Source organism: Falco punctatus (genome assembly GCF_963210335.1).
Source record: "Falco punctatus genome assembly, chromosome: 4".
NCBI lineage: Eukaryota > Metazoa > Chordata > Aves > Falconiformes > Falconidae > Falco > Falco punctatus.
In genome coordinates, this window is record NC_137583.1 from 40,785,030 (window position 1) to 40,797,877 (window position 12,848).

Sequence of the window (12,848 nt, forward strand, 5' to 3'; positions counted from 1 at the left end):
CAGTAATATTCTTGCTCTCTCAATCTGTCCAATTTTTATTTCTAAAGAGCTAGGGCTTGCATGTCTTCATGAAGAGTGGATGACTGATAAATACATTTAAAACATCTTAAGTCTCCCACCTGCTATGGTTCTTTAAAGAATACAAAACACAATATATAAATAAAAAATATTTGTATTCATGAACTCCCCAAAGAATGGCACCATCAGGTTGCACAGTATTTCCAAAGCATCTTTTTTTTTAAGTGGAGCCTGACAGCATGAGTGTCTTCGAAGACTGTTATCTTATAAAAAGACCAGTAGTCTTGAGCTATTGTTCAATTTCTTTAAAATTTTTTCCTTGATTAAATCCTTTAAAGAGAATCAATATTTTAGGCATTCTTCCACTAAACTTAGTGTGTGAGAGCTTGACTTAATGACACTCAACATATTGACCAGGTTCTTCAAGCAGTCTTGAACTAAAAGAGGAAAGTAGTTCATTGCATATAGTTCAATCTAGAGACATAACAAAGTTAATTTAGGTTTGAGAAGCAATGTATTTAAAATTGCAGGATATGCACAAGGGTTGCTTCTAGGGTCTTTTGATCATTAATTAAATATGTTATGGCTTTCAGGTTTTCTCATTTATCTGTACAGGTTTACATATTGTAAATGCATTATTTATGTTTTCCCTTAAGTGCTTAGTACTGCCAGGATGTTTCTCTTAAACTGACACAGATAGCAAAAAAGACAAAATGAGAGAGCAAATTTGGCACTGGCTAGCTGCGCAGAAAGCCATTTGTGCCCAAATGAGCCTTCCCCAGATGTACTGTAATAAACTTGAACTGATAAATAGAGGGATAGACAGACAGATAGATTACATCATTGTTTAAACTATGAAAAATATTTTTTCATTAAGGTCAGGGGGGTTGGTTTGTTTTGGTTTGGTTTTTTTTTCTTTTTAATCTCATACTAATAGTACCTTATCGCTAAGCCTTGCTGCTCTTGTTCTGGCGAAGCTTCTGGTATGATGGGTGCTGAGGGAGCTATCTATGTGGGAGTTCACTTTGGGAGGGAGGCCATCACTGAAATGGATTTTGCTGTTAGAGCTAAAACATGAAGTTTGGAATCAACCATTTGATGAACTTTGAACAAAGGGAATTGCCTGCATTGCTGTGCCCTGCATATCTCCACTGTTGTCTTCCTCTATTTCTTGTAGTAAACACAGATGTTGTGGTGGATCAAATCTAAATATATTTTTAGGTACAGCTCTTGCATTCATATGAAAGCTGTTTGTTTTCAAATGGATGGTGCAGTTCTATTTGTTTTGCTTCCAGTGTGGTACAGCAGTTGGGTGTGAAGAGGCAGTCACCCTCTCCTGACTCGGGCATCTTTGTTCTCATTTACGCTCTGCTTCTCTATTGTATTCTCCCACTGTTTATTAATACTTCTTTTCATTCTTAGGTAAAATTTCCTCTTCTGATCTCTGTCATGTTAGATATTTCTCAACTTTATGTTTAAAATGACAGTAGTAGACAGTCTTGTAGATGGCTAATTAAAACACAAAGTGAATTATCTGCTTAAATAGTCAAAAGCTGTAACTCCCGCTCCACTCTACAGATATTTAATACACTTCATTTGTTTTTACCAATTTTTCATTCTGCCATCCTAAAATTCTTCCCTTTCTGCCACCACCTTATGTTTCCAAATACCCCATGTTCTTGGGAACTTAGGTGTTTCTATTAATAGCATAGATAAAACCAGCTGCTCAGAGTCAGACCAGAGGTCTGTAAGTCTGAGATACCGTCTTTGTGGATGCCTATGGAAGAGGTGAGCAAAACAAGCTTCTCCAAATTTTTCTGCCAGCCTCCAGGAACTTTGTGTGGCAAAGGTTGTCTTTTTGCATTTAATAATCTTCTGTAAGTTTTTGATTGTGTGGTTTGTTTTGGTTTTTTTGTTGTTGTTGGGGGTTTTTTATTGTGTGTGTGTGGTTTTGGGTTGTTTGTTTTTTTCTTCTTGTTGTTGGGGGTTTTTTATTGTGTGTGTGTGGTTTTGGGTTGTTTGTTTTTTTCTTCTCTTTATCCAAACAACCTACCCCTTTATTTGCACATTGTATGAAGAGTCATCGTTTTACTTAGTTCGGTTTGAACTGGCCACCTTTTTTTTTTTTTTTTTTTTTAATTTGTTGCCATCTAGTTGATTTTTGGGGAGAGAGAAGCAGCAATCATTCCAGCTTTTCCATCTCAGTGTTATTCATAATTTCGTAGGCACCTGCTCCCAGACGTCTCTTTTCCAGGCTGGATGATTCTGGTGTTCCTACTTGTTCCTGTCTAGATATATTTCCTTATCTTTAACAACCTTCATCACCTTTCTGTCTGAAGGCAGAATGCCTGTAAATCAACGCAGCTAATGTGAAGTCAGAGCCAAAAGTTTCATTCTGTGGGGGAGAGGACAACACCTTCTCTTGAAGGGTGATGTTAAAGTTACAATCCAAATATATTTTTCCGCTATGTAAAATTAGAAATAAAATAGTAAATATACATTTTTAGAAGGTCTTTCCAAAACCCTCTTCACAATCATCTGAAAAGTGTCTAAACTAATACTACAGAATAGTTTGCAGCTGCTGCAGAATAAACAAATTATCTTCATAGTTTACCTGAACATGCAGTCGGTGTGTCCGAGCCCTCCAGTGGGATATGGTGAATGAAATGGGAAGACTGGTTAATCTCTCCTTGTTTATGTATTTTAATCAGAGACACCAAACTTGTGAGCCATGTATGCCTGTGCCGTACAAAGGTGATGCAAACTGGAGGATAAACATGTTAGAGATGAGAGGGAAGGATCCTCTAATTCCGTATCCTGTGGCTGTAAAGCAAATGTAAATCTCATGTTGTTTTTTTCTTAAGTAACAATGTAATTTACAGTAGTATTTTGAGTAATTCTTATCTCCTGTTGATTTTCATGATGAACTTTTCTACATTTTTACATTTTTGTCTTCAGAAGAAGCTTGTAAAATTATTATTACTACTGAAGTATTACTAGTACTTAATACCTACAAAGATAACAAATCTACTATGTTCTGCAGGCCAGTTATTAAAAATATTCCTGCTGCAAAAGTCAGGCTCTCTAGGCATCTGACTGGTGAAACAGAAAATCTGACAGGAGATGCAAAAGGCAGTTCCATAAAATTATGTTGAATTACTTAGAAAGCAATCACAATATTGCTGCATTCTGAAATACATTGCATGTTCTATTATGTACTCTTTTTTTCCCCCCTTTGTTTTATTCAATTAATCACCATGTTATTCGTTCAGGTTTGTTGTTTTTTGGTTTTTGGTTGTTTTTTTTTTTAATGCCTAATTTTTACCCTGAGAAGTACTGGAATTAATGGTAGAGGCTTAACGCTTCTTCTAGAAAAATAGCTGGTAAATCTAGAACACAAATTATAGAATGTAAGACTAACAGCCTTATCCAAAGAAACAGACCTGTGAAATACTATAAAGACAAAACATTCTGGATGTTGTTCAGTCTGCAAAGTGAAGCTCATGTGCTCTTAGTTTGGCAAATGATTTTCTTAAAGTCTTTGTGCTCCCATTTATCTATTTAAAAACGTAGTGATACCTGTCTCGTGTTATTACTGCTCAGGAAAAAATCCATAACTGCATAAGGTAGTATTAATGTTGTTATGTATATGGAATATAACCTACTAACAAATACTGGGTAACCTTAGACAGTTAAGATTTAAAAATTGTTTGCTTTTGTGTATAAGACCATTGTCAAAAAACTATTCACACTTCAACTAGTCTTTTCTTGTGAAGGTTGAAGTTAAAATCTCTGGTGTGAAGGCTTACATAGAGAAAAAACTAAATAATAGAAAAAAAAAATCAAAACAAAACCCCTCCACCCCCCACCCCACCCCCAGCTAAAACTTGCACTAGGTGATCATTGTAGGTCCCTTCCAAATGGGAAGTATTTTATCTATTTATTTATTTTAATGTCTGTTTTATCTTTTTTAAACAATGTGAATAGGTTCATCTAGAGCAGATTCAGATCAAAACTCAACTCTTGAGACTTACACAAGGGCCCTTATAATGCAGAATTATATAACCTTAATTTATAAATGGTGTGAAAGCATGAACTGTGATAAAGGGAATCATTAGTCTGCAAGTGATAGTCACTTTAGCTGTACTTAATTTTACTCTTTAGGGGAAGATTGTAGATATAGACATATGCTGAATTCTTCAACCTTTTGTTCCCTGCTAGAGAACTTTAAGGAACATATCAAGAGAGCATTTGTGTCTGTTAGATTTGTAATTTTGTGCAGGAACTTTGTTGTAAAACTTCTGCTACATACATAGAAGGCTTAGCTTGTAACTTATTTGTTAGGACTCATTTTTTGGGGTTGAAAAATAGGTTGGCAGTGTTATTCTTCTGCATGTAACCTAAATTTGCCTGAGAAATTCCCTTTTTAATCATCACAACAGAGTAAAAGTATCTCATGCAAATGAGTTTTGGTTCATGTTTTAAGTTTTTGTAGGTGCAAAGTAGTGAAATGTGTACTCTGAATCTCTGAAAGTATCCTTAGAAAACACTGCATCACATTTGTCATGTGTTATGAATAGTGTTTGCATGTACATTACAGAAACGTCAGTTATTACTTTCAACACTAATGATACTAACAATACTAAATGTATCCTAAAAATATTTTATTTTTAAAACAGATACCAACTAAAGAAAAACAAACAAACAAACAACAAAAACCCACAAACCAAACAATCAACAAACACCCCTCTCACCACAGGTTGGACAAGTCAACATCTTTTACAGCTTTTAAAGTTCATTCAAGACCTTCTGGGGCAGGATTGCCTTAGAAACCAGTGAGCTAGAATGCAAAGTAGGATCTGGATGTTTCGGTGCTGCCGTTCAGTTCTGTGAGCTCTTCCTGGAGGAGCACGTTTCATTGTGGCAGAGTGGTAACTTCACAAATTGTGCTGCCATTGACTGATGACTCGCGTCTGCTGTTACTTGGTAGTGATGTCTTGCTCAGAAGCCCGCTCTCACGCTCTGTTTCTCACAAACCTGGCAGAACATGGAAGACAGCAGTATGGAAAAATATGCATTGGAAACAAGTCTTCTTCAGAGTAATTTTTATACCAGATCAGAACTGGACGTTGTCATAGGAATGAATTTGATCCATTCTTGAAGCTTCTAGATCTTTATTTCTAAGGTGTGCTGTGAATCTTATCATGGTATCATAGTAGTGGGATATTCAGAAATATAACATAGACGTGTGATAGAGCAGAAGAAGGGGAAAGCTTCTTCCTGGACTGAACTGCCAATGAGACCTTTAGAATCTCAGAAATGCTTCTGTATTTCATACTTGTGGTGGGTTCTGGTGTCAATTCCTGTTTGTAAATTTTAAAATTTAAAATAAGTGAAAAAACCCCAACTTTTTGCAGAAATGATTTTGTCTAGGCCCATAGCACAGTATTGTGTTTAGACTCATGGTGATTTTCCAGTATTTATCTGTGTAAGATACACAGACATTGCAGCTTTGTTGTGGCAAGAATGCTATACTTTCAAAGTTATATTGTTTTTTTCTTCTTTCCTCTTGTAGAGTGCAAATCAACAGATGAGTTGTGAAAGAGAGCAACTAAGGGTAAGTGCAATGATATGCAAAATGTTCTGTTTCTTTAAAACAAGCAGAATCTAGTTTGTGCTAGCAACAGATGGATTACTTGATTTAAGAGGAACATACTTAGCAAATGTATTGCTTGTTTGTAAATATTGTACTTATCTCTATTAAAAAATTACAGTAGATAGAGGTTTTTACTCCCTTATTTAATGAGCTTTGGCAGTAAGTACCTCTTTACGGGACCTCTTCCGACACACAGCATGCTCTTCCTGTGCACCATGTGAAGATTTAGTAGTGGTAAAGGTCACTGTTTCTCAATCTTTCTCCACTACCAGATTGTTTTAAACAAGAAGATACTGTCCTTTGGATTTTTTAATAGCATGTGTGCTTTCAGAAAGAAATCAGTGCTAAGAATGTGAGGGAACTGGCAGAAAGGGTCCAAATATTTTAGTGTGTATTGGTTGTGTGCAATCTGTAAACGTGATGGAATTCCTGAACCCAGGTTACTGACCTTTATTTTGTTTTCCCCTTTTCCTATGTTAAAGTGACAGTCTTTTAAACAGGTTTTAGTCCTTGCTCCCTTTAAATGCTACTTACGCTACGTATCTCTGTAGATGCTTTTTCGTAACAAGTATTTCCTTGTTCAACTGATTGATTCTAGTATTAGTTTGAAAAGGCATAAGAGTTTTCATTATTTATTTATTTCATATTCATTTAAAAAAAAAAAAAAAGCTTCTGGGTCATCCATGTGTTGCTTATTAGATGACATTTATGGATACTGCATGATGTGTATTTTCTTGAAGTACCTTATAGTAATGGAGAGCAAGAGGCAAGCCAGAGGGGAAAAAATAAAAGTCTTTATGCAAACAAAAAAAAAATATTGGAAACAGAAAATGTGGCATTTTTTGTTTGCAGTTTACTAAGCATCACCAGTACCTGCATGACTTGCAAGAACAAAGAATGTACTCTAGCCTTAAAATAAGTTGTGCCGTGTTCCTAAACATTCAGCCATTCATTAGATTAACTTCATCAACATATCTAGATGCTTCAGCTGGTCTTCACCGTATTTGCAATGGGGTTTTTTGTAAACAAGTTTTGCAAGAATGATGCATCACATATTGTCCTTGATTCTTTTCTTGCCGACACGTGACAGCATTGCTATTATACGGAAGCTGGAGTGACAAAGCTTTGTTTTATCAGTAGTAATGTCTCAACAGAGCAGCTGTCAAAGTTAAAATATTGCAACAGTACCTGAAGGACAATCTTTTCAAAAGGTAGCAGTGCCATGAGAACAAAGAAAGTTTCATTTGGTTTTATTATTTTTATTAAGTTTTCTCCTTTGAATGAGGAAAAGCATTGTTTTGAAATATAATGGAAGGAGGCCCCCAGCTATTTCTTCAAGTTAATATGTGTGACTTTTGTAAGTAGTGGGTAAAATGTGGTGCAGTAAAACTTTCATGTATCTTTCTGGTCTAGTATTAAATATTTTCATCTAATAATGAGCATAATGGTTATGATGCCTTTGTGTCATATCAAAAATGAGTTTTCATGACTACTTAGGAAAAAAACCAAACCATCTCTAGCCTTCAAAGATTAGGTACATCTCCTTCCATACTGCTGTGATGTTCCTGTTGCATGAAATACAGTTATCTGTGTAAACTTTGCTCCTGGGGCCGGAGTGTGCTGAAAGTGCATGGAGCTGGGGCTTTTGCCTGTAGGACAAACCTGTAACCACCCAGAAGCCTCACGCAGACAGACGCCAAGCGTGGCAGAGCTCGTCCTTTCCCCTGCCTGGTCTTCAAATGCCCAAACGTTTACCAGTACCCAGGGTTTGTTTGTTTACAGCAACTCATCTGCTGTGACAAAAGGTCACAGTGAAATTTCAATATTTCATGTGGAGATGTTATGGTCCTAGTTCAGTGCTGGCACCTTTGGCTCTCCTTAGTCATGCTGCACACAGCCCCCTGCTGTCAGGTTCAGCGCTCTCAGGGTGTAACTTGACCATTCTGTCACTTTTTAATTGGCTTCCTAACTGAGCAGTGCTGTTAAAGAAATGTTTAATTGGCCAAGTTAGATGGTTCAGGCCTGCAAGATGTTCTGTTGGGGTTTCTGACCTACCGAGAACACATGGATGTGAGGCAACACATCTCTTCACAACAAAATACTGTTTCATCCCAACTGAAAGAATTGAAATATAACAAGAGAACAGGATTAAAACAACAAAATGCTAACATCTGTTTGTGTTTGTTAAACTGAGTTAAAACTAGATTATTCTTAGATCAGCTCGTAATACAATACAAAAGACATATCATCTTCCACCTTCCTTGGTAAAGATGACAGGGTGTCTGCCAGTCTCCTTTTCAGATTCCCTACTTATTCCTTAGTCTGCAAGTCCTAAAGAAGTTCTAAAAGAAAGACACTTTAAGAAGGGCTCCTTTAAAGTGCAATATTGCAAATAAATAATTAGACATTGCGTGGCTATAGAAAGAAATATCCAAGTCTTCCTACAATAATTTATTCAGACATATCTCACCTCTTAACTGTTCTATTGGCTTTTAAATTCTAAATGCAAAGCAAAGACTCTCTGGAATAAAGCATTTAGAGTAATGAAACTCTTATTCATATTGAAGCCTCTGGCCATTATACATTATATTTACAATGAATGACAAATCTAATAATTAAGAAAGCCTGTATATTTTAACCCTTTTCTGCTCAGGCTTTGCAAATAGCAGTGACCACAAGCTGGAAACTTATTTGCCTTGCCAACCTGGTACAATTCACAGCTAGACATTAATGTTTAGAACTGAATTATTTTAATGGGAATTCACAGAGAAAGCAATGGGAATTTCATCTCTAGCACAGCTGTTTCGGTGTGGCTTTTTTTCCCCATTAGAATATATAACATCAGCTGACTTCACTATATTTCCGTCTAATTACCAAACAAAAAGTACAAACCGTTAATGACATTTTTTAAGTTTCCCTTTCCATTGGAAATTATTTTCATTCTCATGTGCTGCCTTGATTTTTTTTTCATATTTCTGTAATTTTTTTGCTATATGTCTTAATTTTAATCAAATTGCACTAAAATAACTTAGTGTGTCTTTAAAGGGAAATTAACTCGTCAGCATTGCTCTCCACTTCATCCACAGACCACTTTGTCAGTATTTCCTTTAAAGAAAATAATGATCCTGTTGAGGCTGCCTCCTCCTGTGTTCTGTTCTCCAATCCTGATTTATAAATCTCTTCTTGGACAGACACACCCTACCCTCATTTCTACTGCAACTTGCTGGTTTATGAGTCACTGTGTGGAGCTTAATGTAATTGTCCTTCTGATGCATTATAAATGACCTGCAAAAACAGAGAACTCGGAGCTTGCTCAAAATCGTATAAATACATTTTTCTTCTTGTATTTGGGTCTGGGAAAACAGACTTTGAAACATGAATGATGCAGGTTATTTAAGGCTGTGAAGAGAATCAGGATACTAGCTGTAGGTAGAATAAGCTGTAGCATACATAAAACTATAAAAAGTGTAGTGACAGCTTCAGAAGGCTATCTGCTGCTTCCACCAAACCTTCCTTACTGCTTTGACATTAACCTAGGATTTTATCTTTTTTAATCTTTTTTTTTTTTTTTTTCATCATCGCCTAAGGATATTACTTAAACTTACAGGCCATTTTAAACCTTACTGAGCTTTACCAAACCTTCCTCTCAACTAAGAAATAATTATTTTGCATTATTAAGTCAAAGTAACTGTTTAAACTGAAGTTTTACACCTGTATTTCCATGCCTGAGCTTTGCTATATAAGCTGATGCTTTTGGTCCTTCCGCATCAGTGCTTGAGCTCTCCAAGGTGGGCACAGAGCACTTTCCAGCTGTGGTGTTAGGAGGGTTTATAAATGTTCCTGTGAATACCAATGAGGTCTAATGGTAAATGGTGTGATTAACTTCCTTGATCTGAAATTTTAAGTGACCTAGTTGTTGCTCTAATTAACAGCTTCTTTCACATGCACTTACTATCAAGATACATTATATGCAGCCCGAGTTCCTTCTCTGGTCTGAAGTATGGGAAAGGCAGGCTCTTACTCTCATCTTGTATTTAATATCAACTTACTTTTTTTTTTTTTTTATAGTGCCCTGATTTCCAAGGTGACAAAAGGAAGTTTTGCATTCAATATCATTCTATTTGTCTTGTCTTTTATACAGTAAATGCAATAAGCTGTGACATGCAGCCAAAAATGTATTAAAGTTCTGCCAAGTGGAGGGAAAACAAAAGCAAATGCATTTATGTCCAGCATTATTTTTAAGCGACCACAATCCTGCAATGCTTAGTGTGCTTTGTGTCTTTGTTGAGTGCATTACTTCATCAAGTTGTAAGGTTTTCAGTCGTGTAGATGTTTGTGGTTTTTTGGAAACTTTTTAAAGAAAAATTTTGAAGCTTGTTGTTATGGTATTAGCTTTCTTTAGTGACCTAAGAATGATCAACTGATAACTTTTGTGTACAATGTTCCTCTGATGCATAAGGAGGTAAATTGTGATTCAGTGGCAGGTGCTAATTTTTTAATCAGTTGGGGTGGAGGGGATAAAACAACTGGAGAGAGAACAAGAATCAGAGTGGAGCTGATTTGTGAAGTAATGTTATTTGTGAGCATGTTCTGAAATACTTTAGTATGGTGGTAGCATAGCAGAACTTATTTAGTGGCTGGCCAAAGATGTTGTGCTTTCAATCTCTACCTCTCCCCACTCTGTCTGGAGAAAAGGAAAGGTATCTAAGCTTGTTTTGAGAGTCAGTGGTGTCTTGTTACTAGAAAGCAACACAGTAATTCATGCATTTCTGCAAAACGGGGCAGCTAGTTCTGGCCATTAATACAAATTTCACTGTTTTTCTTTTCCTTCTGACAACATCTCGGCATACATTTGCAAACAATGTGTGTACGTTTTGCCTGGAAGGGTGATCTGGAACTACCCAGTGTTATACATCCTTCTCAAAAAGCGAAACAGGTTAAAAGGGGAAAAGCTAAGCAGAGTTGGATCAATCTGATGTGTGTTTACTACTCATCCTTTTCTTAGGAATCCTTGTAGGTAAGTTATGCTGCATTTGACATGCTAGACAAGTGGCTTAAAAGGATCCTCCTTTAATTTCTGTAGTTATTCCTGCAGTGAGCTAGATGTGTCATCATCCATGTGGGTGTATGGTGAAAATACAGGTAGGTGAGATTAATAAGAAGGCACTGTATTTTTGGTTCCTGGTCTATATTACACGTTGACATAGAACTTAGTTAGTCTCACCATCTTACAAACTACATTCCTGGTGGTTACCTAGAAAGTAATGCACAGCATAGTTTTGGGGAAAAATATATCGGAACTAAAATCTAAAGAAGAATGAAAGGATTGTAAATACTCTGCCAAGCCTTTGGGGAGGGGAGTTGATTGCAGGGATGTCATTTCACTTAAATTTTCATCTAGCTAGAAACTAATGTGTCCAGTGGAAGGCAGCCGAAGAAATCTGATTTCAGCCCTGCTGTGGAAGTTCTGGTGTACTTCCAGAGCCCTCCTAAGCACAGTAGCTTTCTTAAGATAACACTGGGCTCCAACTTGTTGCTTGATAAACATGGTGATTATTTTAAAAAGTAACAATGGCTAGGCAGTGAAAATTGTTATGGTTCATGTTTAAAGTGGCATAGCCTCTTGCCACAAGGATGCTGTTATCCTCTTAAAATGTTACCTGCTAATAATATGCGCCTTTGACCTAGAGAAGAAGGAATGTTTGCAGGCACTACTTACCTTAGTACACAGTCATGGTGCCATCCACTTCAGGTTTCTTTACATTCTTTCAGGAATAGCAAAGAAGCCTTTAGGTATTTTCCTTGTCTCTGCTGCTGCTGGAATGCCATTCAGAAAAGCTTCTGTTCCTTTCTTGATGTTCTTTTGGCATATCTCTCTGGGAACAGTAGGCAGAAGATTTTCTGTTGTTCAAATGCCACTTTTTCACTAATTCAACTTTGATTTTTGCACAGCCAAGTATTTTCTCTATGTGGTGTTGATAATTGCAAAAAAACCTGCGGAGTTACAGTGATATCTGGTGAGGCTGAAGCAATCTTTTCAGCAAGTACCTGTCTGTTTGGCATGACAGATTCTGTCTAGAGCTGCAGCACTTCATGGAATTCAGCAGATACTCAATGTGTATTTGAAGTCATGTTTGTGTACAGATAGCCAAGGATAGGTATTTTTTGGGTTGTGAGACCGTTCACTAAATGTAATCAAGGCTCTGGAAGGGGCAGACTTCTGAGGGGACAGAAGCATCATCAATACAGAGTACTGGATCCACACTGTATTTGGGAACAGCTTTTGCACTCACAACAGCAACTTCTGGCACAGCCTGGCAGCAATGGCTGCATACAGCTGCTTTTGCAGAGCGCTCCCTGTCATCAGTGGTGCTGTCCCAGAAGCAAAGCAGGTTTTTCTTGCATATTTTGTATTTGTTGAAAGGGAGCTCTTTTGTCATATGGCTTTTAGAATTTCCTTTTGATCATCTTGAAACCAGACTTTCAAGTGCACAGGTTTAACAGTGGTTGTACTGTCCTGACTTCTTATTTCAAACTGCTGTTGCTTAGTCAGTTTGCCTGGCAAAAACCATAGTCCTCTAATCTCACACCTAAATCAAGCAGAAAACACTGTCTAGTTTATAGGGTAAATTTGGGGGGTTGTGGGTTGGTCAGTCTGGTTTATTGCAGGTTTTTGTGGGGTTTTTTGTATTTGGTTGGTTTGGGGCTTTTGTTGTTTGTTTTTTTGGTTGGTTGGTTTTGGTTTTCCCCCCAGGCTCTTTCCACAAGGCCTTTCTTGGCCTTGGCTTGGGTTGGGGCTTGTGTGCTTTTGGCTGGGCAGTGCTATTGGCTTGTACTTTTTCTTTTTTTACTCTCTCTCCACCCACCCCCCCTCCCCCATCCCTGGGTCAAGTGAAAAGCCTTGAAGTGAAGAAAGTTCTTCAGTTACAGGTCGATGGGCTGGAGTATGTACTCTGGTCTTTTTGCATAGTGGAATTTTATTCTCATTTACTTTTTTATCAAATTTTATCAAATGACTGAGCAACTAGATTTTTAAAGGGAACAAGACAGGCATCGAGAGTACTGTCATAATTGAAAAAAATAATTTACATCGACAATCCAGATGATGTAGTATTATAAAGAGTTATATCCATCACATAACATGGACTCTTTGCACCTGTATTATTTGAAGTAG

General features: G+C 37.0%; 1 protein-coding gene across 18 annotated transcripts in view; it reads left to right on the forward strand.

Annotated features, from left to right (window-relative positions):
- Positions 1–12,848, forward strand: part of RBFOX1 (RNA binding fox-1 homolog 1) — a 1,334,594-nt gene that overhangs the window by 925,968 nt on the left and 395,778 nt on the right. For 17 of the 18 annotated variants that reach the window (XM_080382970.1, XM_080382948.1, XM_080382979.1 and 14 more), the window contains one exon: positions 5,594–5,635. The exons of the other annotated variant lie outside the window; for it this stretch is intronic. In XM_080382970.1, the coding sequence (XP_080239096.1) occupies positions 5,594–5,635 (42 nt within the window). The remainder of the gene's footprint in view (positions 1–5,593; positions 5,636–12,848) is intronic. 18 annotated transcript variants of the gene reach the window in all.